This window comes from Mirounga leonina, unplaced genomic scaffold, assembly GCF_011800145.1.
Source record: "Mirounga leonina isolate KUSES-001 unplaced genomic scaffold, KU_Mleo_1.0 Mir_197, whole genome shotgun sequence".
Taxonomy (NCBI): domain Eukaryota; kingdom Metazoa; phylum Chordata; class Mammalia; order Carnivora; family Phocidae; genus Mirounga; species Mirounga leonina.
In genome coordinates this window covers 3,172,237-3,200,233 of record NW_023270494.1, presented here as the reverse complement: position 1 = coordinate 3,200,233, position 27,997 = coordinate 3,172,237, and the positions used below count along the sequence as shown (strand labels likewise).

The 27,997-nt window shown below is 56.0% G+C and overlaps 1 protein-coding gene across 3 annotated transcripts; it reads left to right on the top strand.

Moving 5' to 3' along the window:
• The first annotated feature begins 6,584 nt into the window (after positions 1-6,584).
• On the top strand, positions 6,585-22,580 carry ENGASE (endo-beta-N-acetylglucosaminidase). 3 transcript variants are annotated; one of them, XM_035025860.1, is made up of 16 exons: positions 6,585-6,861; positions 7,519-7,641; positions 9,988-10,215; positions 14,675-14,742; positions 14,911-15,108; positions 16,250-16,398; positions 16,913-17,070; positions 17,770-17,918; positions 18,193-18,358; positions 19,126-19,229; positions 19,586-19,694; positions 19,865-20,055; positions 20,590-20,738; positions 21,209-21,317; positions 21,658-21,772; positions 21,921-22,578. In XM_035025860.1, the coding sequence occupies exons 5-16, from the start codon at positions 14,990-14,992 to the stop codon at positions 22,338-22,340; spliced, it is 1,938 nt and encodes a 645-aa protein (XP_034881751.1). In that variant the 5' UTR covers positions 6,585-6,861; positions 7,519-7,641; positions 9,988-10,215; positions 14,675-14,742; positions 14,911-14,989; the 3' UTR covers positions 22,341-22,578. The 3 variants fall into 3 exon arrangements, with proteins under 3 accessions (XP_034881751.1, XP_034881750.1, XP_034881749.1); XM_035025859.1 differs by lacking the exons at positions 6,585-6,861; positions 7,519-7,641; positions 9,988-10,215 and adding an exon at positions 13,167-13,306 and having other exon boundaries at positions 14,907-15,108; positions 21,212-21,317; positions 21,921-22,580; XM_035025858.1 differs by lacking the exons at positions 6,585-6,861; positions 7,519-7,641; positions 9,988-10,215 and adding an exon at positions 13,167-13,306 and having other exon boundaries at positions 14,907-15,108; positions 21,921-22,580.
• The last annotated feature ends 5,417 nt before the right edge of the window (positions 22,581-27,997 follow it).

The window sequence follows — 27,997 nt, the reverse complement described above, 5'->3', positions numbered from 1 at the left end:
AGGCTTGAATACCCCCACCAACAGCTTCCTTCGTGCTCAAGCCGTGAAGAGCAGATGTTCCTTTCTCTTCTCTCTACGGCTTGTCAACTGGGTTAGCAGCCAGGGCCCTTGCCTGATGGCCAGCAGGGAGTGCAGTGTCCTCTTTTGCCTGGTTCTAGGATCAGCCTGTGCTCAGCTCTGGGCTGGGGCCAGGTGGGAACCGGCAGACACTACAATTCTGCTCCCTATAAGACAAAGAGCAGACACCGCCTCCACAGAGCCGCGGCCATCCATAGAAGGAAGTGCCTTCTATGCAGCTAGGAGGAGGGGCTGAGGGTATTCCCCAAAGAAGAATGGAAGGAATGGGTCAGCCTCCTCCAGGTGCCCACTGCCTTGGGGTACAGTCACACGGACTTTGTTAACACCTGTTCTATCCCCCGCCAAGCCAACATGGGAGACGAGGCAGTACCTGCTCCCAAGCCCACACAATGCCTTCTCTCGCGCTTTGAGCTCCCCCCACACCCAGCCTTTCCTGCCACTGTCTTTCCACTCCCTTCCTGATTGCATTTCTCACTCTCCAAATATTTACCCTGCACCTGCTTTGTGGTGCTAGGTGCTGGGGCATCATGACACATAAGATGGGGTACTTGCCTTCCAGAGGACTTTTCGGGGATGTTAACTACAGTCCGACATGGATGTAGCCTTCTCAGAAGAGTTGCATACATGGCACCTAGTTATCGGCTCCATCTGACTCCCCCCCACAAAACTGTTTATTTTGCATAGGCCCCTTCTCCTGTGCCCTGACCTTGGCTAGTAAGGCATTGACTAGCCATTCCTGGAAAAGACCTGATAAACTCAGCGGCAAAACAAATACTAGTGTTTTAGCAAAAAGGCGTAGAGACAGCTGATGACTCAGCCAAAGGAGAAAACTGTTTATGCTACGACTTTCAGGAGGCTCCGTAGTCAGGGGTGGGAGCGGTGAGGCGTGCACTCCCCATCCTATGGGGTTATCGTGTGTGTGCGCGCCCATGTGCGAGAACGTGATGGCATGATGGCAAACTGGGTTTTTGGGGCCCTAGTAATGGGAATAAAATGAGACCTTCTCCCAGATCATGAAAACAACAACAACAACAAAAAGGTAACAAAAAAATAATAAATAAAACAAGATGCCTCCGGATGCAAAAGAGTGGAGCTGGATCCCTACCCTACACCATATACAAAAATTATCTCAAAGCGGACCAAAGTTCTTAATATAAGGGCTAACAGTACAAAATTCTTAGAAAAAAGTATGGCTGTAAATCATCATGACCTTGTATCAGGCGGTGGTTTCCTAGATGTGACACCAAACCCCAAGTAACACAAGGGAATATAGATAAATCGGACACCGCCAAAATTTAAAATTCTGGACTTCAAAGGACATGACTGAGAAAGTGAAGGGACAGCACAGAATGGGAGAAAATATTTGTAAATCATAGATCTGATAAGGCACTTATATCCAGAGTACATTAAGAACTCTTGCAACTCAATGATTAAAAAAAAAACAAATTAAAAAATAGACAAAGGGTCTCAATAAACGTTTCTCAAAGAAGACTGACAAATGACCCATAGATCCCTGAAAAGATGCTCAGTATCATTAGCCACCAGGGAAATGCAAGTCAAAACCACAGTGAGATGCAACTTCACAACCAACAGGATGGCTGTCATCAAAACGACAAATGTTGGCAAGGATGGAGAGAGGCTGGCACCCTCCGACCCGGCTGGCAGGAAGGTAAAATGGTGCAGCCACTTTGGAAAACCGTCTTACGTGTCCGCAGAATATTAAACATAGAGCTACATACAGGTGACCCAGTGATTCCAATTCTAGGTGTATACCCAAAAGAAAAGAAAACATTGTGGATGAATGTCCTTGGCAGCGCTATTCATAATAAAAAAAGTGGAAACAATCCAAAAGTCCATCAGGTGATGAATAAATGAACAAAATGTGGTCTGTCTGTACGACAGAGAAGTACTCAACTATAAAGAAAGTAGTGACAACCTGCTACAGCCCGGATGGACCTCAAACACACGAAGCCAAGTGAAAGCAGCCAGTCACAAAAGACCACTTATTATATGATTCCACTTATGTGAAATGTCCTGACCAGCAAATCCATAAAGACAGAGAGTAGATTAAAGGTTTCCAGGGGCTGAGGTTTGGGGGAAGGGAGTGAGTGCTAACAGGGACGAGGTTTTCTTTTCTTTTCTTTTTTTTTTTTAAAGATTTTATTTATTTATTTGACAGAGAGAGACACAGCGAGAGAGGGAACACAAGCAGGGGGAGTGGGAGAGGGAGAAGCAGGCTCCCCGCAGAGCAGGGAGCCCGATGTGGGACTCAATCCCAGGACCCTGGGACCATGACCTGAGCCGAAGGCAGTCGCTCAACCGACTGAGCCACCCAGGCGCCCTTCTTTTTGGAGTGATGAAAATTCTAAAATTGATGGTAGGGGTGGTCATGTGACTGGGTGAATATACTAAAACCATGGACTGCACACTTGAAACGGGCAAATTGTATGTTTTGTAAATTATATCTCAGTAGTTATAAACACACATGCGGGTGCATGCGCGCGCACACACACACACACACACACATTAGAATGCCTTGCCCTTCTCCGCTGAGGCCTGGGGAGTCCTGGAGCTCCAGACAGGCGACCTTCAGAGCCAGGCTCATTATTCTGGGCATGGCTCAGGAGGGGGTCAGGGCCCAGGGTTCAGTGAGGTGGGATGGGATTGTCAGGCTTAGTTCTTCCAAGAGCATTACTTAACAAGCATTTTGGAACCAACTGTTGGATGAGATCACACAAACGCAGGAGGCTGACTCAGGTGCCAAGGGAAGCAGTCCACAAGGAACAGCTAATTGAGGACCATGCCTTTCTCTCTGATGTCCCCACACAGCTGGAGTAGGGCTTGGAAAGGCGTAGTGACCTCAGATGTCCTACATCAGCTGGCCCTGGTAACTAGCTCCTCCTAGGGCAGAATGGAGCAGAGCCCATTTCTCTTTATGCAGATGGTCAGGCAAGGACAAGAAATTTCCAATTTAGAGATTTTCACAAATAAGAGTAGAAGTCTGTATACTCTAGATAACTCGGAAACCTCCTTGCTGAAAGATAAGAAAACGTTCCAAAGGTTTAATTGAGATAGCCACCAAATGAGCCGTCCATTTGGGCTGAGATCCTCCTTACTAAAAATATCCAACAAGTGTGTATTGCATGCTTGCCATGCGGGGGGTGGGGGGGTTGGGTGGGAAACTCACAGTGGCATTATCACAATCAAGCATTGGAACAGCTGTGCTTGCTACATTTGAGGAGATAAAGGTAAGACAGAATTGTGGCAGAGAACTTGAAACTAATACTAATTAATAATAATCAATCAAAAGGAACGTCCAGAAGTGAGAAACAGAAGAAGAGACACGAAGGGCTCTGTGGAGGAGCATGCCAGCATGTTGTACAGAGTTGAAGGGAAAAATCAGTGACTTGGAAGATGAGTCAGAAGAAGATATTCAGAAAGGAGCATGGAGAGATGAAGGGAGGGGAAATACACAATGGAGAACACATCCGCACAGGGTGGACAGTGAGAAAGCCCAACGTGTGGGTGGCTGGAGTGCCAGAAGGGGACACAGAAGAATGCTACAGAAACAGTATTTGAGAAGAAAGCGGCTGAGACTTTCACCTGATGGATGAAAGTCACGAAGGCACAGACTCGAGAAACTCAGTGAATCCCCAGCAGCATGAATGAAAGCAAGGGCACGTCCAGCATGGACACGGTGGGGAAACCATTACAAACCAAAGACAAAGAGGAAAGCTGAACCACAGGGGAATGTTTTCTTTCCCAGGAGCACTAATGAGCCCGACAGCTGACCTCTGGACAGAAGGAGTGGAAGCCAAGTGAGAGGGGAAGGGCACAGTTGAAGGACTGAAAAGTCACAGTTGTTGATCTAAAGTTCCGTTCCCAATGACAGTATAAAAAATCAAGACAGTTTCAAGCAAAAAAACTTGGGAGCCATTGACAATGGCAAACCTGCACAAAATGAGTGTGATTCCAGAGGGAAGGTCAGAAACACAGACATGAATGACAAAATGGTAAATTGGGTGGTAATTCTAAACAAACAGTGCCTGTATATATATTAAAAAAGATGTCTTGGGGGCGCCTGGGTGGCTCAGTCAGTTAAGTGTCTGCCTTTGGCTCAGGTCATGATCTCAGGGTCCTGGGATTGAGCCCCTGCTTGATCGCTGAGCGTGAAGCCTGCTTAAGATTTTCCCTCTCCTGGGCGCCTGGGTGGCTCAGTTGGTTAAGCGACTGACTTGGGCTCAGGTCATGATCCTGGAGTCCCGGGATCGGGTCCCACATCAGGCTCCCTGCTCGGCGGGGAGTCTGCTTCTCCCTCTGACCCTCCCCCCCTCATGCTCTCTCTCTCATTCTCTCTCTCTCAAATAAATAAATAAAATCTTTAAAAAAAAAAAAAAAAGATTTTCCCTCTCCCTCTGGCCTTCCCCACCCTGCTCATGCATGTGTGAGTGCCTTCTGTCTTGCTCTCTCTCTAAAAAAAAAAAACAAAACCAAACAAACCCACAAAACTATCACATCAGACAAAGTAGACATTAATGCATAAAGCATTACTAGAAACAAAGGTGGTCATTTCACGATGATTGCTCAGTCAATTCACCAGGAAGAGAGAAGGTAAATTTAAAGTCTACACGTACCTAATAACACAGCCTCTAAATACGTAAAGGCAAATGAACAGGAAAAAACAAATGCAGAATCATAGTAGGAAATGTTAACACACCTCTCTCAGTAACTGATAGAATAATCACATTCTTTTTTTTTTTTTTTTTTTTAAGATTTAGTTATTTATTCTAGAGAGAGAGAGAGTGCGTGTGCAAGCATGGGAATGGGCAGAGGGAGAGGGAGAGTGAGAGGATCTCAAGCAGACTCTGTGCTTAGCGCAGAGCCGGACTGGGGCTCGATCCCATGACCCTGAGATCATGACCTGAGCCCAAATCAGGAGTTGGACGCTCAAATGACTGAGCCACCCAGGTGCCCTTAGAATCATATTCTTAAAAAAAATCAATAAATAGAGGATTTGAGAAATATAAGAAAATCTAACTTAATGGTCATTTTTATTTTTTTTAAAGATTTTATTTATTTATTCATGAGAGACAGAGAGAGAGAGAGAGAGAGAGAGGCAGAGGGAGAAGCAGGCTCCCAAGGAGCAGGGAGCCTGATGTGGGACTCGATCCCAGGACTCTGGGATCATGACCTGAGCCGAAGGCAGACGCTTAACCATCTGAGCCATCCAGGCGCCCCTTAATGGTCATTTTTAGAACACCAACTGCAAAATACACGTTTTCAGGTGCACATGGCCTATTTTTAAAAATTCACCTGGTTTTAGCCATACAGCAAGTTCTACTTTCGAAGGACTGAATCATACAGAGTAGTTTCTCTGCATATACTCCGTTATATACTCAAATATATAATTCAGTGATGCTAAAAATCCATGACAAAAAAGCACATTAGGGCACCCCCCTATGTTTGGGAGTTAGGAAATATACTTTGAAATAACCCATAGATTAAAAAACAAATCACAAGAAAGTTAGAATATATTTTGAAATTAATTAAAATGAAAAAAAAACCACAAAACCCCATGATGTACCAAAACCTGTGGGCTATACTAAAGCCATGTTTATTTATTTATTTATTTTATTTATTTTATTTTTTAAATGTTTTATTTATTTATTCATGAAAGTCAGAGAGAGAGAGAGAGACGCAGAGGCAGAGGGAGAAGCAGGCTCCCCGCCTAGCAGGGAGCCTGATGCAGGACTCGATCCCAGGACTCTGGGATCATGACCTGAGCCGAAGGCAGACGCTTAACCACCTGAGCCACCCAGGCGCCCCTAAAGCCATGTTTAATGTGTTACCTTCGCTCAAGTATCAGAGACGAAGAAAGGCTGAAAATCAATGAAACGGGCGTTCACTTCAAGAACTTAGGGAAAGACCATCAAATTAACCCAAAGAAAGTAAGAGGAAGGAAACAACAAAGATAAAAGGAAAAAACAATGAAATAGGAAGAGAAACAAAAGAAACATCACTCCAGATGCTGTAGACACGGAAAACAGGACGTGAATTTGAGGGACAACTTTATGGTAACGCATCTGGAAGATGAGATGAAATGAGCACTTTCCTGTTTCCAAAAAACCCAACTCCCGATAGTGATGCAGGAAGAAAGGGAAGATCTGAAAAGAATCGAAGACTCTGTAATTAAAAAGCTTTTAACAGAATCAACTTGTGGGCTCAGATTGTTTTATGAGTAAACTTTTACCAAATGTTTGTGGACAAGCAAGCTTAATCTTGCACAGACTCTCCCAGAAAAGAGAAAAGGGCATATTCCCCACCTTGTTTCAGATGATCATAATGTTAATGGCAGCACCCGGGAGAGCACTGTGGGAGAGGGGAGTGCGGGCCGGTCCCTCGCTCAAACAGAGGAGGGAAAATCCGCATCAGCCTGTGAAGCCCACAGTAGGAGGGAAGAGGACGTGTCACGAGCAAAGTGGGTTTATTGTGGGAAGACAGGCCTGGATAACGTCGTAAGGTCAATGTGTTTTATCACATTAACAGGGACTTACAGTGAACGTGTTTGATGAGACCCAATGTCCATTCAGGATGGAAGAGTCTTGGTAAACCTCCTACTGGCAAGGCGTTCCCTTGCTTAATAAAGTCCACCTGCGGAAAAACTGACAACAAGCACGTTAACTCCAGGTGAAGTGTGGAAAGCTCTCTCTGGAGACCCGGGGCAAGGCCGGGACTCTGCGAGGACACTTACTCGGCATTGCTTTGGAAGTCTCGGCCAGTGAGGTAAGGAAGGGAAAGTCAATGCAGGATGTGAGGATTTAGAAAAGGAGGAAATAAAATTGCCATTATTCGCAGCTGATGAGTTACACAGAAAATCCCAAAGAATGTGCAGGTTAATTAGTAGTTGATAGATGTAGGGTCGATATACAAAACCACGGTACCAGCAACAAACAGAAAGTGAAATTTGAAAACAAACGCCGGAGTCGTTATCATTTGCCCCATAATAAACCACTTAAAACACTCAGTATCTTTTTTTTTTTTTTAAAGATTTTATTTATTTATTTGACAGAGAGAGAGACACAGCGAGAGAGGGAACACAAGCAGGGGGAGTGGGAGAGGGAGAAGCAGGCTTCCCGCGGAGCAGGGAGCCCGATGTGGGACTTGATCCCAGGACCCTGGGATCATGACCTGAGCCAAAGGCAGACGCTTAACGACTGAGCCACCCAGGCGCCCCTAAAACACTCAGTATCTTAAACAGACCCACAACTCATTGTTTCTCATGACTCTGGAGGGTGGCTGGGTGCTTCTTTCTGCTGGCCTCGCTGGGCTCCCTCGCTGGGTCTGCCGTGGGGCTGGGGCAGGTGGCCGACGTCGGGCTCACGTGCACGGCTGGTGCCCGTGGGGCTCTCTCTCCACATTGCCCTCTATCCTTCTTTACAGCACGGTGCTCTCAGCAGAGGGGGCCACAAGGGCAGGGGCAGAAGCTGCGCGACCTCCTGAGACCTAGACTCACAAGTCCCAGCACAGCGACTTTGGCCATATTCCACCAGTCAGCCCAGAGAGGTGGGTACTACACTCCATCCTTTGTTGGGAGGAGGGGAAGAAAACGTGCAGCCATATCGAGCCCATCGGAGATGCCACTTACACGTGTCCTTCACCTACTGGGGTAAATCTAACAGCAGGTGTGCAGGATGTCTGTATGGAGAACTACAGAATATCATTCAGATGATATAAAATCTAAATCTGTGCACAGTGTGTTGGTTCTTGCCTTCCAAGAAGCAAACACCAAGGCAGGACTGGATGGGCACGAGATTTATAATTATAAAAGTCTATAGTCAGGAACAGCCAGATGGAAGAGATGCATAGGGCAGAGGATGTGGGAAGGGGGGGTGGAGGTTCCATGAGCTCTCTGGAGAGGGGGTGGGGTGGGGGGGTGGCGGGAGGTGTGCCCCCTCTCAGCACCTCCATGGGCTCACCCCAAAGCTCTCCCAACCCTGGAGGTCAGAATTTGCACAGAGGCTTCAGTGAATAGGCATGGTTGATTAAATCATTGGCCCGTGGTGATGAACTCAGTGTCAGTCCCTTTCCCCTCCCAGGAGGTGGGGGGCCTGGTCCCAAAAGTTCCAACCCTCTCAACAAGGTTGGTTCCAGGTCAAACCAGCCCCCATGCTTAGGGTCTTTCCAAAAGTCTGGGAAGTCCCTCTCCCTGACATGAACCCTGGTGTGGCTGAAAGGGGCTTATTATAATTAATAAAAGACACCTTTTTGGCTCTTATCACTTAGGAAATTCCAAGGGTTTAGGAGCGCTGTGCCAGAAATGAAGGCCAAATATACATTTCTTTTCTTTTTAAAGATTTTATTTATTTATTTAAGAGAAGAGAGAGGGCGAGCGAGAAGGGGAGGGGGAGGGGCAGAGGGAGAAGCAGGTTCCCCACTGAGCAGGGAGCCCAACACGGGCTTGATCCCAGGACCCCAAGATCATGACCTGAGCTGAAGGCAGACACGTCACCGACTGAGCCCCCCAGGTGTCCCCCAAATACACATTTCTTATTATGAAATCACAACATCACAGAGCCCCAAACAGATTCAAGCATGTATGGACACTGATTTTCCAAAAAGGAGCCCTGCAGAGCACTGGATGAAGGGCAGTCTTTCCAAAAACCACAGACTGACTGGAGATCTATATGATAAAAAATAAAATGAGCCCTCCTCCCTCATGTCATAAACAAAAATGAATCCAGCTGCAGATCTGAAGGTGAAAGGCAAACAGTAGCACTTCTAGAAAACAGCCGGACGGAGCATTCCATATGGTCATGCCTTTGGGGTAAGGAAATACATTTTGAAAAAGACACGAAAGTACTCATCATAACAGACAAGACTGATGAGTTCTGCTGCAGCAAAATCAAGGGCCGTTCTGGATGGTGCAGAGAGGAGCTAACAGAATTTGTGAAGTATTTAGAACTTGATGGAAATGTCAGTGCTGCCTATGGAAACCTGTGGGACACGGTGTGAGGCATTCTCGGGGAGACATGCATTCCCCTGCTGCATTTATACGAAAACAAGGATTTACAAATAAGTGAACCAAACTGTCCACTTTTGAAACAGAAAAAGAACAACAGAATAAAGCCAAAGAAAATAAGAGGAAAGAAAATAAAAGCAAGAGGTTAGGGAAACAGAAAACAAACCAAAAATAGGACAAACCCAAGTGCTGGTGTTTTGAAAAGACTAATAAAATAGTCCTTCAGCAAAAAGCGGCAAGGAAAAAAAAAAGACACAAATAAACAACATTGAAATTAAAGAGAGGGCACAACCAAGAGATTAAAAACTATGATTAGGAAGGACTTAATACCCCACATCTGAAAACCTTAATGAAATAGACACTTTTCTAGGAAAACATTTATTAGCAAAACTGGCCCAGGAAGAAAGAAAAATCTGAACAGGCCAAAAAACAGAAAAGGGAGATGACATGTTAAAGACCTACCTCCAAAGGCATCTGGAAGTTATATATCTGCAAAATACACACACCCCACCACTCAATGTGACAATTATTAGCTAAAAATGTAGGAGAACATCTTCCTGACCTTAAAGCTGGGACAGCCCTCCTCAATAGGAGAAATCAGCAAAGTCATAAAACAATGTTAATAATTTGACCATCTCAGATCTGAAATACCAATCCTATGAGATACCTTGAAAGAGTTCAAAAGAAACACAGCACATAGGGCACCCGGGTCGCTCAGTTGGTTAAGCATCTGCCTTGGGCTCAGGTCATGATCCCAGGGTCCTGGGATGGAGCCCCACATCAGGCTCCCTGCTCAGGGGGGAGCCTGCTTCTCCCTCTTCCTCTGCTCCTCCCCCCCTGCTTGTGCTCTCACTCTCAAATAAATTAATAAAATCTCTTTTTTTTTAAAGGTACGCAGCACACGTATTTGCTCCGCTTCCATGTATACAAAGCAAAGTGTAAGTATCTGGGACATGTGATACCTTCCCCTGCATCAGTAAGGAAAAAACCCCGGCAGAAATGGGCAGCGACTCCAACAAGATTGTCTCAGGAGGAAGGATTCATTTCCAAATGGCTGGCCAGCAGTAGAAAAGCTGAGCAGCCTCACATTAAAACATCCAACTATGTGCGCCCATCAGGTGAGCCAAAAATCCGGAAGCTAGCCAATACCAGGGCCGAGGGAGGCGTGCGGCGAGGCAGACTTCCCCAGCGCAGGGAACACTGGCAGTGTGAGAGCCCCTTTGGACCAGCTCCTTAGGGGCTGACTGTTGAGTCTGGAAATGCGCACGGGATTAGTTAGCAACTCCTGTGTTTGTATCTGAAAAAGAAAAAAAAAAACCCTCTGCGTGCCCAAGAAGGTTTATATGAAGACATTCCTTTTAACATTTAAAAAACGAAAGCAAACACAAGCTTGCTGTGGAAATGTCTGCTGATGGGTGGAGGGGTAAGCAGACGCTGGTGTGTTGAAGAGGCAACGTATTTAACAACAGCAAAAATGAACGTGTTAGAGCCACATAAATCAGCATGGCTTGATTTAAAAAATATGGCGGGGTGGGGGGAAGCAAGATATGGAGTAATCTGTACAGCATGATACTATTTTTATAAGCCACACACCATGTTCCAGGTGCATACATGTGTGTGAAAGGATTTACAACATCTGTAAGGATACAGGCCCGACTGATGAAACCGGTGAAACACAGGGGCATTTCTGAGGGACAGAAGGCAGGGAAACCAGCAGGGCGGTGGGTTAAAAGGGACATTAGCTTTATCTGCAGCACTCTACATTCCCAGAGGGAGAAAATGCAGGTAATGTGCGTGTAGGGACCGGGCGAGGGCAGGCAGTCCACGTATTGTCACGCAGTGGGCGCGGGGCCACGGACGGAGCCACACAGGCAGGCCATGTGCAGGGGAGCACGTCCTGGATTTTATCTGGAAATCTTACAAGGTTAAGGTTTTAGAGGGCCCAGCCAGATGTCAGAGGGGACTGGAGCCCCAGCAGGGACCAATGTGACCTCAAGGGCAGATGTGCGGGCCTCCAGGCTCGTCCTGATCCCCACGGAGACCAGGAGCCACAGGGGTCTGCCAGGAAGGCAGCAAGCAGGAGCCAACACACAGGCCACAGGACCCGCTCTTCCCGGTCCCCCTAGACCAGAGGCCAATGCTGTGCAGACGAACAGAAGAGAGAGACCCAGGCATATTTTTTCCCTCAGAGACTGAGCATTACCTAAGGGCTGTTTAGTATATCTCTAAGAACTACATTTTGATTGTTGGGATGAAAAGTTTATTTATGTAATCAGGAAGCTGCAGGTAAGCACTTGCGAAGAGCTGGTTAAGTACAGAACAAATCAAGACTTTACATCTTGTGGCCTCACCTGATCACAGCTGGAGTGAGCTTCGTGGCCCTGCTCCCCCTTCTCCTGGCCAACCTCCCAGGGCTTTGCACTCTCTGTCCTCCCCATGGACCGCTGTCTCCTGCTCCAGCTCATATTCTGCAGCCTTAGTCATCACCCCACGCTTGAGGTTTATGGAAGCTTGGGGCCTCACAAAGTTCAAAGTCTGCCACCATTGTAAAGAGGCCTCTCAACTTGGCTTGGGCAGCAGCTGCAGCCCAGAGCTGGACACTCCCAGCTACACAAAGGGGTTTCGGTGGCTGTGGGAGGAGAGCCTCGGGCTGGCCCAAGCTTGGCCCTGTGGGCCCCAGCCCTGCATCTGGCCTCCTTGGACTTCCTGCTTCTGAAAGGGGATGTCAACCACCTCTATTCTGACCTCAGTCTGTACTTTCTGATTAAATTCTTCCTTGCAGCTTATCTCTTAACTCTGGCAAAAGACCCTTAACTCTGGCAAAGTAATCCTTTCCCAAGGTGGGAACCTAAACTACCCCCTTAAGCCACAAACACTGCCCTGAGCCCACAAGACCCCGCATGATTGACCCTAAGACAATGATCAACCTGACCTTCACTGCCCACCGGCACGTACCCACCCACCTTTGTCCCACACTGTCCTTATATAAACCTAGAAGTGTTTTCAGCACTTTGGAGACAGTCTTTGAGACGCTGTCTTCCCACTGCCGCCTCACCGAAATAAATTCCTTTCTCGTTTCCCCACCACTCCTGTCTCTGCCTTTGGATTTTGCCAACGGCGAGAGGCCAAGCCTGGTCTGTTTGGGACCCCGGGAGCCAGGTGCTCATGCACCATTGGGCCCCAGCTACACTTCTCTTCCCTGCTCAGGCCCCCTTCCTCCACATTTACTGTGAACTGTACCCAGGTGCTGGGAACCAGGCCATCTGTGAGATGCCTTCAGGCCCTGTGAGCCTGGGGACTCTGCAGTTACTGCACAGCACAGACTTGGGGTGTAGAAAAAAAAATCCGTGCCTCAGTGGAACACGATGCATCGTCTACCATACGTCCTTTCTGCTGTTACGTGACTCCAGACTCTGTCTCTTCTACCGCGTGCAGATGGTCTCTCTAGGGGTTCAGTGATCTCCCCACCCCCACCCTGCAGAAAAGCTAGTTTTGCCTCAACTTAGATATTCATTTCAATGCTCCTCATCTATAAATAGGTCTCCTTTTCTATTATCTTTGAACCGGTTCTAACATCCGTCTGATAGCTTCGCTGATTAAGGAGTAGAATAAGTCTTTATCTCTTGTCCGTATTTACATCCGAATGAGAATTAGGATTACATCTTTTCCTGAAAATTATCTTGGAATAGGGTTAGACGAACCGAGCTCAGATCTAACTGCTACAGCTTACCGACTTTGTAACCTTCGGGACATTGCTCTTCTCCAAAAGCGGGCTGCTGGAGACGGACACACAGAGTTTCTGAACCCAGGGCGCCCGCGCAGCCGCGGCCCCGCCCCCGCCCCGCCCCGGCCCCGCCCCGGCCCCGCCCCCCCGCCGCGGCCCCGCCCCCAGGCCTTCCTCCGACTACGAAGTCCCCGCCACCCCAGCGGAGCCCGGAGTGCGGGCTGGGAGTCCGCGCGACCGGACGGGGCGGGGCAGCCGTGCCGCGCAGTCCCTCCATTGGGTGGGGGCGGGCCCGAGCCTGTGATTGGCCGGCGGCCGGAGGCGGGGACGGGTTCAGGCCTGCGATTGGCCGGCGGCGGCGGAGGGAGCGGCACCGTGATGGAGGCGGCTGGGCCGGTGACCAGGGCGGCGGCGCGTAAGAGGGCGCCCCAAATCCCGGAGGAGCAGCGGGAGCGGCGGCCGGGGCGGCGGCGACCGCGGAGGAGGTGGGCCGGGAGCCTCAGCGTCCTCGCCCGTGAGACGGGGTGGTGATGCCCTCCGCCGCCGGCCGCGGGTCCACGCGGAGGGGGCCGGCTGGTGGCATTGGTGCCCTTGCAGGACCGGAAGGGGGTCGTGCCTGGAGGGGGACATCTGAACTGGGTCTTTAGGGAGCATGTGGCGAACGGGAGGAAGGGTGTTCTAGTCGAAGGAACGGAGTGGGCAAAGGCTCAGAGGCACGAAAGGGGTGGACGCGTCCTTCTGAGCCCATGCTTGGTTCCTTGTAGGGGCATTTGCGCACCTGCGGGGAAGTTAGCAGCACCGCTATGGCCTTCTTGGAAACAGCATCCCTAGCTTTGTTTTAAACCCCAGAGAGTGAGACCAGGGGTGTTTCAGACTGGACAGGGATGGCAAAGGAGTGGCTGCCGGCTGGTGGGGAAGATGTTTGCTTTTGGATGAGAATGTTGCGATGGCTCGCTCCCTCCTGAGGGAGGAATAACAGGTGGCAAAGGTTGTCTGGTACCTACTGACGGTGTTCTCATAGGTGCTGGGGTAGGGGGAGCTGAAGGATAGAGAAATCATGAAGGAAGGGGGAAGCGCAGGGTGCAGAACGAAATTCTAAAGGAAGCAGTTTCCGTAGTACTTGCGCTTTCATGAGACTTGAATGGCTCATCCCCTCCACCCACCCAGGTAGTTTCAAGGTCCCCTAGGAAAGTTATGAGGAAGTGGCCGTGGATGTGGGGAGATTTAGAGAATTTCCACTTTTAAGCCCGTGGCCAATAAACGGCAGCTGCAGTGTCTTCTCACGTTCTAATGATAATAATTGTTTTTAAAAGAAAGCTAATTTGGATTTATCCAGGATTTTCCAACTCTGTGTGCCAAAGGTTAGAATCCTCCACGACAGCTGGGGAGTTAGCGTGGGTTCCACGGAACACATCCACGGAAACGTGGACCAGGGAGAAAGCCTGGCCCTGCTCTCTTAGGCCCCGAAACTCTCTAGTTCTGTGAGTTTTCTGGCCCCTTTGCCACAGCAGAACCTGTGGACCATGTGAAGTCTGACTTTGGTCTCTGCAGGGTGACATCTGGAGGGCTGGTACGGGGCCTAGTTGTATTTAGAGGAGAGGAGGAGCCATTGTGTGTCCAGGCGGAGGGCCAGCCATGGTCCTAACACAGGCTGCTATAGGCAGATCAGCGCCCACTAGTCCCTCTGGTTTGATGTGTATTTCCATAGTTTGCTTTCAAAATGTAAGTCCAAGAATAGCACCCCCTCCTCCACGTGTCTAGATGGGGCCTAGTCCTTTTGCTTGTCAGTGTTCTTTTTCTTCATGCTTTTACTTGAAAAAAAAAATTTTTTTTTTAACTCCCTCACTGCTTAGAATTGAGGAGGAGCAAGAAGAAGCTGTCTTTCATGAAGTGGTCAGTTTTACCCCGGATCCTTTGCCAGGTGAGACGGACTGAGGCTCTGAACGCTGTCTCCGTGTTCACTCCTGGGGCTTTGGGGAAGGCCCGCCGCTTCCTGGTCTAGTTTTTCTCTCTCAGTTATGGTCAGAGCATCTCTGGGGATCCCATACTTTCCATCGGTTCCTCATTGTTTCCTCCTCTGACCAGCTAGATATTATGACAAGGACACCACCAAACCCATCAGTTTTTACTTCTCTTCGCTGGAGGAACTCTTGGCATGGACGCCCGGCATGGAGGACAGCTTCAATGTGGCCTTGGAGTCCTCCGAGTGTCGGCAGCCCCCGCTGAGCAGCCAGAGGCCCCGGACCTTGCTGTGCCATGACATGATGGGCGGCTATCTGGATGACAAGTGAGGCTTCGCGAGGACATGGCCCGATGTTAATTCTGTTGCCTGTTTTCCTTGCCTGGGATGCGGATGGAGGGGAAGAAGGCAGGGAGAGTGAGAGCCGTGTGGCAGAGAGCCCTGAGGTGGAGACGAGCCTCTGGACCAGACTGCCCTGTAAGAGGACATGGGTCAGGTGAAAGCTGGGGCCTCGGGCAGCCCTGACACCATTTGCTTCCGGGGACTGCATGCCCTTGAAATCTGCTAGGCGGGGCGGGTGCGGCAGCAGGCACCCCCTTCACAGTCCTGGGCCCAGAGCTGTGGTCCTCACCCGACCCCTTCAGCTCTGACTCCATCCTCGGCCCATCGGCTCCAGATGCCCAGCTGTGACACTCCCGTGTCCCTCCCAGCCAGGGGACACTTCCTCCAGAGTGGCTGCGGGGTCCGCTCAGACGTATTAAACGCCCAAAGAACAGTCTTGGATGGGATGATAGAAGGGACGGTTTAGTTGGAACCGGTCTCCCAAAGGGCAGGCAGAGGCAGGTGGCGACATCTCGGGTGCAGCTCGTGGTTATCAGCCGAGCCTTACGTGCACGAGACGGTCCTGGAGAAACTGCTCAGGGGACAGTGCGGGGACACCAGGCACCTGGAGTTTTTGCATGAGCCCTGCCCCTTCGCTTTTCTCCTGTCTTTGTCTGTTTTTTTTTTTTTTTTTTTTAAAGATTTTATTTATTTATTTGAGAGAGAGAGAATGAGAGACAGAGAGCATGAGAGGGAGGAGGGTCAGAGGGAGAAGCAGACTCCCTGCCGAGCAGGGAGCCCGATGCGGGACTCGATCCCGGGACTCCAGGATCATGACCTGAGCCGAAGGCAGTCGCTTAACCAACTGAGCCACCCAGGCGCCCTTGTCTTTGTCTGTTGAGGCTGCCAATGCTCAGCCGCTCAGCCGTCGGGTCCAGTGGTGACCGCCTGCCCCGCTTGGGGAAGATGTTTCCCTTAAGACTTCTTGATCTCAGGGCCAAGGTGCAGTCCTGCTTCTAGCTCCACCCGGTGTCTATGCCGCGCCGAGTGCGTAGTGAGCTTCCGTTTGTGTCGCCGGCCAGGACTGAAGAGAAGCTTCACCGGGGTCCCCGTGTCCTGGGTCCCGACTGCTCTGTGTCTCGCGCAGGTTTATTCAGGGCTCCACGGCGCACACCCCCTACTGTTTCTACCACTGGCAGTCCATCGACATCTTTGTGTACTTCAGCCACCGCACCGTGACTATCCCCCCCGTGGGCTGGACCAATGCTGCACATCGGCATGGGGTCTGCGTGCTGGGTGAGACCCCGGGGCTCGCTTCCCACCCACTCGTGGGCACACCTGCCATGTGACCCGGTGACAAAAAGGCCTTTGTCTGCTTCTGAGGTAGTAGGGCTCCTCACCTGGGGCTGCCTTGATAGGTTAGGACAGGTGAAGGCAAACTTCTGGAAGGGACCAGGCCACCTGGTCACTGTCATAAAGAAGACAATGCAGCCATAAACAAGAGGCCAACAGATGGGCTGTGTTTATGAAATAGGTGGTGGGTGGACGTGGCCCATGGGCCACAGGTGGCCGGTCCGTGGGTGCAGTGGTTGCTTCTCAAGCTTTCTTCCCCCGCACCTGAATCATTTATTGGCCTGTTTAGCACTGATTGCTGGGCTCGGCCTGCGGGGCGTTTGACTCCGCAGAGACCCGGGGCGGCCAAGCATGTGAACGTGTAAGCAGCTTGCAGGCCCAGCTACGGTGCTGTCGCAGGAACCACACTTTGCTAACTGCTGGGTTCGCCTGACCTCGTTTCTCTCCGTCCTGGCAGGGACTTTCATCACTGAGTGGAAAGAAGGTGGGCAGCTCTGTGAAGCCTTTCTGGCCGGGGACGAGCGCTCATACCGGGCCGTGGCTGATCAGCTGGTCCTCATCGCCCAGTTTTTCCGTTTTGATGGCTGGCTGATCAACATCGAGAACTCTCTGAGTGTGAGCATAGCCTTCTCCTGGTGCTTGCCCAGCCCAGTCACCGCGCGCGGTCCCTCTGTCACTTTTCTCGGCTCACCGTGGCCGGTTCGAGCCAGCCCAGACACCTGCGTCACTTCGCCGAGAGACGGAATCTTCTCCGGCGCCGTGTCCAGGAACCTTGGTTGGCTGAGCTTTGCCTTGCTGCTCCTTCAAGGCGCCCCTTTCCTCCTCCTCTGTCCGCTTTGCTTGGGCTGCTCGTGTGGCTTCCCTTGGCACCATCCTCCCCTTTCATGGTGTTTTATCGTTTCTTCATTGCTGCGCCCGTGTCCTTCCTGCTTCAGAAAGGAAGGACAGTTGGGGCCTCTGGGGGGCTCAGTGGGTTGAACGTCCGACTCTTGATTTTGGCTCAGGTCATGATCTCAGGGTCATAGGATCGAGCCCCGTGTCGGGCTCTGTGCTCAGCAGGGAGACTGCTTGGATTCTCTCTCAAAAGTAAATAAAATCTTTAAAGAAAAAAAAAAGAAAGGAAGGACAGTGGGAGACATCCGGCTGGACCCTCCCCTCGGTGGCTGTGGGGTTCGGGGGGCTCCAGGGATCGTGGCTTTTTTGGAGTCCGTGTTTGCTTCGGAGGTTAAGCTTCCTCCTGTCTGTCCTGCCCTGGGCTCTTCTGACGGCAGACCTCGCTGGGCCTCACCGAGGGTCTGCTGTCTCCCTCTCCAGCTGGCCGCAGTGGGGAACATGCCCCACTTCCTCCGCCACCTGACCACACAGCTGCATCAGCAGGTGCCGGGGGGCTTGGTGCTGTGGTACGACAGCGTGGTGAGGAGTGGGCAGCTCACGTGGCAGGACGAGCTCAACCAGCACAACCGGTGAGGGTGGCCCTCTGGGCGGAGCGGGCGGGGCAGGGTCGGAGACACCGGCCACCGGCGGGGAGGACCGGCGCGCTGTGCCGAGGGCTGCAGGCCGAGTGCTCCCGGCTGGGCCCCTGCTGTCCGGAGCAGGCTGTGGTCTGGTCCTGGAGGCAGCCCGTCCGGGGCTTAGGATGGAGGCGAGCGGCTCAAGGGGAAGGAGGAGGACGTCCAGGGTGGGCAGCCCCCGGGCCTCTGCGTCTGGGCCTCATGGCCCGTCCTCGCCGCCTCGCAGGATCTTCTTCGACTCCTGTGATGGCTTCTTCACCAACTATAACTGGCGGGAGGAGCACCTGGAGCGGATGCTGGGGCAGGCCGGGGAGCGCCGAGCCGACGTGTACGTGGGAGTGGACGTGTTCGCCCGGGGCAACGTCGTGGGAGGCCAGTTCGACACGTACAAGGTGCGCGGCGGCCCGGGAGCTGGGGGCGGTGGCCTGCGTGCCTTCCGTGGCCTGGTTTTCTCGTGGACCTTCCATTCCCATCTGCACTCAAGGGAAAGAGAGGCAACATTGTTCTCAGAGTGGGGAAGCTGAGGCCCGAGACACATGGGTGACGCCCCAAGGCCGGGCTGTGCCCCGAAACCCTAACCTCCATCCCGTTGCTGCAGTCAGGCGCTGACGGGCACCGAGCGGGCGGTTTAAAGCATTGGGTGGGCTTGGGGAGCTCTGGCAATGCGTCTGTTCCCAGGCCGCTCAGGGCTGAGGACCTGGTAAAACAGCCAGTTTGGGGAATTGCTGGTTTAATAATGAGGGAGATTTTTTCTGGCAAGGCAAGTCATGTCAGCTGTGAGGAGAGACAGGGGCTTGCCGGGGCCGATGCACCTGGTGCAGGATAAGTAGGGAGTCCGCTGGTCTCCTGGGCCGTCGGCCCTGCCCCTTCCCCGGTGCCACGGGGATGCTCTTGCTCATTAATTAAGCTCTAAGTGAATAAATTAATCCCATAACTGAAGATTCTCTCCACCCGCTGTGAGTCTGATAACGTGAGGGGTACAGCGAGGGAGAGGCACGTGCAGGCTGTGAGCCCCCCCGCGAGGCCCCGGCCCGCTCACAGCCTTTCTTCCCGTGGCTCCGTGCTGAGGGGCTACTGGGGTTGCAGCCGCCCTCGGAGCCGGGAGGGAGGGAGGCCTTGCCAGCCAGGCTCCGCTTCCCCCCGACTGCTGTCTCCCCAGTCGCTGGAGCTGATCCGGAAGCACGGATTCTCGGCGGCCCTCTTCGCCCCTGGCTGGGTGTATGAGTGTTTGGAGAAGAAGGATTTCTTCCAGAACCAGGACAAGTGAGTCCTGCCCGTCCCAGGCAGGGGCTTGGTGTTGGCCGGATGGGGGCTCTGGCAATTTCTCTGGTTTCCCAAGGTAGTTCAGGCCTTGCTGTCCACGGACCTTTCCAGGGCACGTAGGGCGGGGATGAGGGGCTCAGCTCGAGAGAAGCCAGCCATCTTGGCTGCTTCCAGGCGGGAGGGCCCCGGCGACCTGTTAAACAGGAAGGACGGAGGTTGGGGACCCCAGGGGACCACCCCCGCAGACCCGCATCTCCCACACATTCAGTGGGGTAGCCGCGCTCGCTCTGGGAGGGATGCAGGGGCCTCGAGTTGCAAAGGGTGAGTTCAGGATCCCCCTGCCCATTTCCCCGCAGGTTCTGGGCTTTGCTGGAACACTTCCTGCCCACACACAGCATCTGTTCTTTGCCCTTTGTCACTTCTTTCTGCCTGGGCATGGGGACGCGGAGAGTGTGCTACGGCCAGGTGCGTGGGCTTCCCGGTGGGGCTGCGTCACGGCACAGGGGCTGCCCCCCCTCGGCCTTTGGTCTCACCTGGGAGAGGTGGGGGGTCGGGGCGTGGGAGGGATGGCGGCCGCGCTGCTCCCCCGGCCCCTGGCGCTCCCCAGCCCTCCCTCGTGTGGCCTTGTCCTCCAGGAGGAGGCGGTAGGGCCCTGGTACCACCCAAGTGCCCAGGAAATCCAGCCCCTGTTTGCAGAGCACAGTTTGGAAGGGGCCGGGCGGGGCTGGGTGAAGACATGCTGCTGCCTGGCGGACGCCTGGAACGGGGGCAGCTCCCTGCTTGTCCGCGGGCTGATGCCGCCCGACGTCGGACATGTGGCCGTGAGGTAGGGGAATGAGTGGGGGAGACATCTGTGGGATCGTCCGCTTCCCCTCGCCCCTGTCCATCCCTCACAGGCGGGCAGCAGCGGCCGGGAGGAGGACGGAGGACAGAACCGAGGGGGCTCTTTTGTGGTGAAAAGCACATAACCTGCAATTTACCGTCTCAAGCATTTTTGAGCGTGCGGTTCAGTAGCATTAACTATCTGCCCGTCATTGTGCCACCGGTTTCTAGAACGTTCTCACCTGTCCCCACAGAACAGCTCCCATCCCCCCCCCCCAGCCACCACACTGCTGTCTCTGTGGTCCGACGGCTTCTGATACCTCTTGTAAGTGGAGACCTGTAGAATTTCCCGACCGAGATTTTTCAGTCATGGGAGGGTCGCAGGCGGGACCAGAGTGCGCCCCCCCCGCCCCCCCCCCGCCCCGTGCTGCCGGACACCCTGTTCCTGGCGGGCGAGCTTGGAAGGTGTGACCCAGAGCCCGCGGGGGCGTCTCAGCAGCTCCTGTGTGGCCGCTCATCCCAGGTCCTCCTCCGGCAGGTTATTCTCTCTGCAGGTCCCCGTGCCTCCCAAAATTTTCCTGTCCTTGGTGTATAAGCTAGAAGGGCCTTCGGGCGTCGAGGTGGCATTGGAGCTCACCACAGGGGACGCGGGCAGCTGCCACGTTGGTGGCATCCGGACACTGAATGGTGAGGGCGTAGGGCTCCAGCCTCCTGCAGGCGCCCTCTGCTTCAGGGGACGCCCCAGGGAAGAGGAGTCTAGAAAGTGCACCGGCTGTGGGGGAGCTGGGGGGGCAGAGGACAGGTGCTGTCGTCCGTGCTGCTGTGGGCCAGGCCCGCACAGGGAGACCCACCCGCCAGCTGAAGCCTCGGGCCCGCAGCCCCCACCGGGCAGCACGGTGTGCTGTGCGGGACCGGGTCCCCGTGCCAGAGACTTGGGGAAATGCCGCCTGCCAGCCGCAGCATTGAGGGGGGGACATCTGTGGGGGCCTGGGGGGCTCCTGGCAAGGCCTCAGCCTGTTTGGCCCGGCCATGAGTGCCTGGCTCAGCAGGGAGTCTAATGGCCTTTGGGGTTCCCTCTCCCCCCGTTCAGTGGACACCTCCCTGTGTGGTTTCCTTTGGGCTCTCTGCATTCTCAAGTCCCGGGTCTCCTCCCCCAGCAGGAACAAGCGCCAGGCACAGTCCCCGACCCCTCCGGGTGCCCCCCACCAAGCTGGCCAGATGGGTGGGCCACTGCGGCCAGCAGCTCCAGGGGGGCTGGGTCCAGCGGTGAGTGCCTTTACTTCCTGTGGGGTCTCCAGCAGGGGATGGCCACATGGGGGGGCGGGGGGCTTGAGTGAGGGGGTCTTGGGTGAGAAGCCCCAGAACTGGAGGGATTGGAGGGGCCCTGGCCGACCCCCCAGGATTCAGGCAGCCCCGGGGACACAAACCCAGGAGGCCGCTGGGAGCGGTCATGGCCGTGCCTTAGGTCTGGGGTTTCCCACCGGCCACAGGGTCCACTTTGGGGTGGACCTCCTTTCCCACCACGGCTCGGGGCCTCTGAGCAGCCAGCCTCGAAGGTGCCGAGCGGAGGTGGGCTCCTGTGACCGGCCCCCGTTGCCTCCCCCAGATGCTACGAGGTGAGCCTGCGGGGCTGCCTCCTGCAAGACCTCTTCGTTAGCTTCGCCCGGCCCCCTGGCAGCCTGGAGGAGGCGAGCTTTGTCTGCCGTCTCGGGGAGCTCCAGGTGAGCGTCCGGGCACGGGAGGCAGAATGTTCCCTCCGCTCAGAGGGCCAGTGGGGTGGGGGTGCTGGGGAGCGGGACCGTGCGGGGGCAGGCACCCTGGGCCTCCTGTGGGCTCTGGGACCATGGCGAGCCTTCTCTCTTCTGCCAGGTGGTGGACGCCAAGAGCCTGCTCGCCCCTCTGCCCCGGGTGCGGGCCGTCACTGTGTCCCGCGTGCGCTGGCAGCGGGCCACGTCCGAGGAGGAGGGCCCCCCTGCCCCGCTGCGACTCAGCTGCACTCTGCACTGGTCCTACGTCCTCTCTCCCGTCCGATGCTTCCGGATCCGCTGCCGCACAGGGACTGGCGGTGGCCCTCCTGGCGGGGGGCCGCCGGGGCCAGAGAAGCCCGCGCTCCTGGGCCTGGCCTTTGTCAACCAGTATCGGATAGCGGACCTGCTGGTGGCGGCCGCGGGGCCCAGCGGGGACGGGCGTGTGGAGTTCCTGGTGGAGCCCGTCCCCAAGGAGGGGTTTCTGGTGCCGCAGGCCCAGTGGGGCAGGGCGGCCCTGCTCTACTCCACGCCCCGCACGTGAGCCAGCATTAAAGCACGGCATCTCCCCCCTCGAGGCTCAGGCTGCTTCTGCGCCGGGGCCGCTCACGGTGTGCGGAAGCCCACGGGCGCCAGGAGCCCACGGGCTGGGGCTGTTGTGTGGTGGAGGCCGGTAACGGGAAAACCAAGAAGTCCCTTTGCTGGGCTGATAATTTCCTGAGGTTAAGGAACTCTGTTCTGCCTAATCCCTGTCCAGACTACAGATTCCCAGGTACGAGTGACAGCATTTGGGAAAGCTAGTCCCATAAACTGCACGAAGGGTGTTCCCTAATAGGCCGAGAGACGCTGATGCTCAACAGGCTTAAAGGGGACAGGAAGCCTCCGAGCAGGCCCTGGGGGCGATTCCCGGCTGAGGGTGGCGGGGGCTGCAGGGTGCTGGGACAGGGTGCCCTGGGGGCTGGGAGCCTAGGGCCAGGCCGGCGCCAGGGCGCGCCTCGCCCCGGGCCAGGTGGGCCGCCCTAGCCCAGCCCTTCCCGTGTCGTGGCTGGCTGTCCCGGTCTCCTGTCCTGTGAGTGCGGCCGTTTGTGGAGCCTTCCCATCGGCCCGTGCCCTGCTGGGTCTCTTCCGGGCTGTCGGTACTGGCGAAGTTGTGTGGAGCCAGACTGAGCCGCTGCCTGCTGAGCGAGGCTGCCCAGGCTCCGCGAGCGGGAGGCCGGCCAGGGCCCTGGGAGGCCCCCGGCTGCAGCCGGGCCCAGCCCTGCCGCGGGAGCTCTGGCTGTCGTTCCTTCACGTCCTCCCGCCTCAGCCTCTCCAGGGCGGGGGGCTAAGGCCCGAGTGCTAGCAGAGGTGCTTTGAGGACCCTCTCCATTGGGCCCCCTTCCTCTCTTGCCTCCCTCTCTGTCGTCTAGCACCTTCCTTCCCTCTGCCTGTGCTGAGGCTGGCCAGAGGCTCTGCGCAGGGAGGAGGGGAGGGGGTGAGGGAGCCGGAGACGGCTCCTCCCGCCACACAGCTCCCCTGTTGACCCCTGGGCCACCGTGCTGGCCTCCTGGGGCTGGGCTCTCTGCACTCCGCAGCCTTGGGTATCTGCCGCGTTGCCCAGCTCCTCTCCTGGGCCTGAGCCGTGTCCCTCGTTCTGGGGGGTCTCGTAGGGCCATCGATGGGGCCACTTGCCCATTTCTCTGCCCTCCACCTGTGCTATGTGGTGTGGAGTGGGGCCAAGGGCCAAGACCCTCCCAGCTGGGGGTCCCACCTACGGCCTCGGGTGCAAGCCCCGGCGGCGGACTTGGTTGTACGCTGTGGGGAGGGGAGAGGCCACCAGGGGGCAGTGCAGCCAACCTGCCTCTGGCTGGCTGTCCAGAATTCGGGAATCAGAGTGCGGTCAGGTGGCCTGGGAAAACCTGGCCCGCAGGACAGCCGGGGGCGTGTCCCTCCAGGGCTGCCTCCATCTCCATCCCCCTGGCCCGAGTGGCTCTTTCACAGGGGGACAGAGGGACATTTTACTCTCCGTGTCCCGCACGTGGCCTAGCCAGCTCGCGCCCCAGTGGGGAATGCGTTTGCCCAGCAGAGGGGGAGATCGCTCAAGCAGGACAGGAGGATGCCTCTGCTGCCTAGCTGGGAAGCGCAGGTCACCCGGCACCCCTGACTGTCCCCGTGAACCTGGACGGCTCGGTAGACTGGGGCTGGGGGCACCTGAGTCGCTGCCGCTTGGAGCTGCTCCATCACCGTGTTCTCGGTTTGGACCGCTGGTTTGCTTTGAGCCTCCTGATTTGTACCAGGGGATCTGGCCTTGCTCCCTGTGTCCCCAGAGGCGGGAGGCGGGCGGGGCAGGGTGCCCGGACGTGGGCTGCTCTCCACCTCGAAGCCTGTTGGCTTTAAGTGTCTGTGCCCCCAGTTTATGCAGAGGAGGGAAAAATTTATAAGTGGCAATTATTTTCTTAGTCTGGTGAGCAGGCGATGAGAGGTGAGGGGCTTAGCAGAGCGTGGTGTGCGGCGGGGCCGCCCACCCCCAGCTCCCCGAGAGCACCGTCCCCGTCCCACGGCGAGTAGAGGCTCATGGGCAGGAGGATGAGTATGTTGGCATTTAAGCCTGCGCGCCTCTGGTGGGTGTAATCGCCCTGAAATAAGTGATCCGGCGTGAAACATGAAGAGCTTGAGTCGATGGGCGGCGGCGTGGACGCGCTGTGACCGTGCGCCGGGCCCAGGCCCCCGAAGCCCAGGGCTTTGAAGCTCTCGGCTCGACTTCGGCTTTCCTTCCCGGTCCGCTCCCTCCCCCGAGGGGCCGGTGAGGGGGGCGGCCGCCCCCCACCGCAGCCGTGCAGGGATGGGGACCCACGCCCGTGGGCTTACTTTGAAGCAGTGCCCCCACTCCCGCAAGGGGCCAGGGCTCCGCCCGACCCACATCACGGGGCAGTGCCCGGGTGTGGCTGGGGTCTGGGGGCCCCCTCCGGGACACCCCCAGCCCTGTCCCCTCTCTGCCTGCACGCGGCAGGCCACAGCTGCTGGGCGGCCGCTCAGCTGGGAGGGGGCCAGGGCGGCCGTGCACCCTGGAAGCCGCTGGTGAACTCCACAAGCCTTGGCGCCGCGCGGGCAGGGCGAGGCGGCTTGTTCTGGGTCGGGCTGGGGAAAGGAGTCTGCAGGGCTGGGGCTCTGGCTTCTCTTGCCCAGAAGGGTCTTCGGACTCCCCGCGGGGCACCCCGCGGAAGGCCGGCTGGGTCCTGGGACAGGCTGCGGGGCCCGGGCCCGCCCTCCGCCCTCAGGGCCCCGGGGGCTGCCAAAGCAAAAAGAGTTGTCCTGGCTTGAAGAAAGAAATCTTTATTAATAATCTTAATAATAATACTGTTGATTTGAATGGGCACACCTTGGAAGCATACAGAATGGTAAGAAAGGAAGCCTGGGGCTTGGCTGCAGTCCTGGGGGGGCTGGGAGGGCGGGGCCGGGGGCGGAGCTGCCGCAAGAAAAGGGTCTGGAGCAGCAGGGGGCTCTGGACAGGAGGGGCCGGCGGGCGGGGCGCTGTACAACAGGAATAGAAAAGGGGCTCATTTCAGGAGCTTCAGGAGCTGATGCTGAATATATAAAGTGAGGTGTATTTTTTTTTTTTTTTTTTTTTTACTTTTTAAATTTCATGAGACAGTGGAGCCGTGTTGGGAGCCTATGTCTTATTTTTTGCTGCTTGCCCTACTCCAGCGATCCCTGCCTGGCGGGGGGCTCCTCCCTGCTGCCTACCTCTGCTCTCCCACCACCCCGGCGGGACCTGACTCGGGTCCTGGGCGCCGCTCCAGGCCTTTCCCCCCGCTCGCTCTCCCTGCTCGGGCCTGGCCGTCCAGCCCCGTGGCACCGTGACTCCTGACCTCGCTGTGCAGCCAGGCGCTGGCCTGCCCAGCCCTCTGCAGGACAGGGATGGGGAGGGCCCGGCCCCGCAGCTGGCAGGAGGTCGGCCTTCCCTCCCACTGACCAGGCCCGGGCCTGCCTCCAGCCAGGGAACAGGAAACAGGCTGGTCGGGGCCAGAGCGCATCCTCAGCCCCAAGGCCTCCACCCTGCCGATGCTAGCTCTTAGGTTCACGGTGTGATCCTGGCCAGGCTGCCCAGGAGCCCCCTCACGTGGAGCAAGGGGGGCCTGGGCGCCCCACAGTTCTGGAAGTGCATCAGCCCTTGATATTGGGGTCAGACCCCAGGGCTGCTGGTCGGACGGACTCTGGAGGCCTGCAAACTCCCTCCCCAGGCTTGCAGAACATGGTGTTGGCGGCATGGCACGAGGGGGAGCTGGGGCCCAGACAGCCGGACACGAGGGTGACGGGCACGGGCCGAAGCCAGAGACCCCGGGAATGAAGAGCTGCCCCCCCCACGCCCACCCCAGCCCAGCTGTCCCCTCCACTGGCACAGTTGGCAGCAAAGGTCAAGTCCTGCTGGCTGTTCTCCCCACTCAGGCCTGCGGCCTGTTTCCTCCGCTGGGCCCCGCGCGCCCCGGGAGTGGGGGGCTGGAAAGGAAGACTTGGTAGAGAAGAGGCCCCTTCCCCTCCTGCGCTCCCCGCTGGCCTCGGGAGGGGCACTTCGGCCAGCACGGTGGCCGGGGAGGGGCGAGGGCCCGGGGCTCTCCTGGGCTCGGCGCCCCGTGGACGTGCTCCCTCGCAGTGGAGTGCGGCACCGCGCGCGACCTGGACGTGCTGGATGCTTCTTGGTTTGGTTGTTTTGTTTTTTGTTGTTGCTTGGATCTTAACATCTTTTTTTGTTTTGTTTTTTGTTTTGTGATTTTTTTTTTTGTTTTTTTGTTTTTTGTTTTTGCCCTTCATGGTCCAAGAAGGAAACGGTGGAAGCTTTCACTACAACAGAAACAGAAAGGCAGGACTTGCAGTTTCACCGAAGCAACTGCAGGCGTGTTGTGAGGACGGACGGGGCGCCGGGTGGGGAGGGAGGTGCCGGGGCCCCAGGCCGCCCTGAAGTCCTAGCCCCCCACCCGGCCTGTCCCCCAGGCCCAGCTTCTGGGAACTGGTGGTCCTGCATGAGCTGAACCGAAAGCCGGCCTCCTCCTCCGGGGCAGAGCGTGGGGGCTGGTGGCAGGGGAGGGGCGAAGAAGGGGCGGCAGGAGCAGAAACCACAGGAAGTGGGCTGGGGGGCGCAGCCTGTGGGCTCTGCTAGAGCTGAGCAGGGCAGGGGCCTGGCTGGCTCTGGGCGGACGGAAGACGGGGGGCATGGTGGATGGACGGCACGGCACAGGCCACGAGGGGCCTTGAGCCAGGCAGCAAGGAGGCGGTGCTCCCGGAGGTGGGAAGTGAAGGGCCGGCACCCAGGCCATGATCCGCCCGGTCCAGCAGCTGAGAGCCGGTGTGTCCTGGCTGGTGGGGGACCCACACCCTCTAGCGGGCACCCACAGCCCAGCTCTGGCACGCTAGGGGACCTGGGCTTCCCTGGCCCGAGACACCTCCTCCTGCAATGGAGGGGGCAGGGCACCATCCTGACCGGGCAGCCTACCCCATGAGGCTACCTGGGCTGTCTCAGCATTCCCTACGGGACCCCGGCCAGCATGTCCCCCCCCCAAGGGCCCAGCGCAGCCCTGGGCACCGTGCGGCCACTCGGCCGCAGACCTAAGCACCACGCCTCTCCGGACGGGAGGCTGGCATCGAGTGCTGTCTCGCCAAGAAGGCCGGCGATGGGCCTCCCCCTGTGCCTCCCCTGCTCGCCCCTTCTGAAATGTACCCTGATAAAAGGACGTTTCCAAGCCTGGGGAAGGGGCAGGGTGCCCAGGTTGGCCGGGACCCCATCTCAGGCGGTGCCGAGGTGCCATCCTCGGAGCCTGGCTGGAGGGGAGAGCCCGCTGCTGGAAGGAGCACGGCAGGCCGGGGGCCCTCGGCTTCGGTGGGGGTGCGCGGGGGCATTTCTTCCTACGCTTTCATTGCTTACAACAGAGGCTACGGAGGGAGCCCCGAGGCCCGTATGGCCGTGGCCGTTTCCGCCCGCACCGTGCTTGTTACTGCTTCGGCGGGAAGCAGCCTCAAGAAACGTGAACCAGGAATGTTAGTTTCAGCTGTTTGGGGGGGAGGAGGGCAGATGCGGCTACACCGGCGATCAGCTGGGGGAAGGCGGGGAGGGGGCATCGTCTCGGCCGGAAACCCCGCGTCCCGTGGACCGGGGCTCCTCCTCACTCCCTGAGCCCCAGGGGACGGACAGTGGCTGTGGGCTCCTCCTCACTCCCTGAGCCCCAGGGG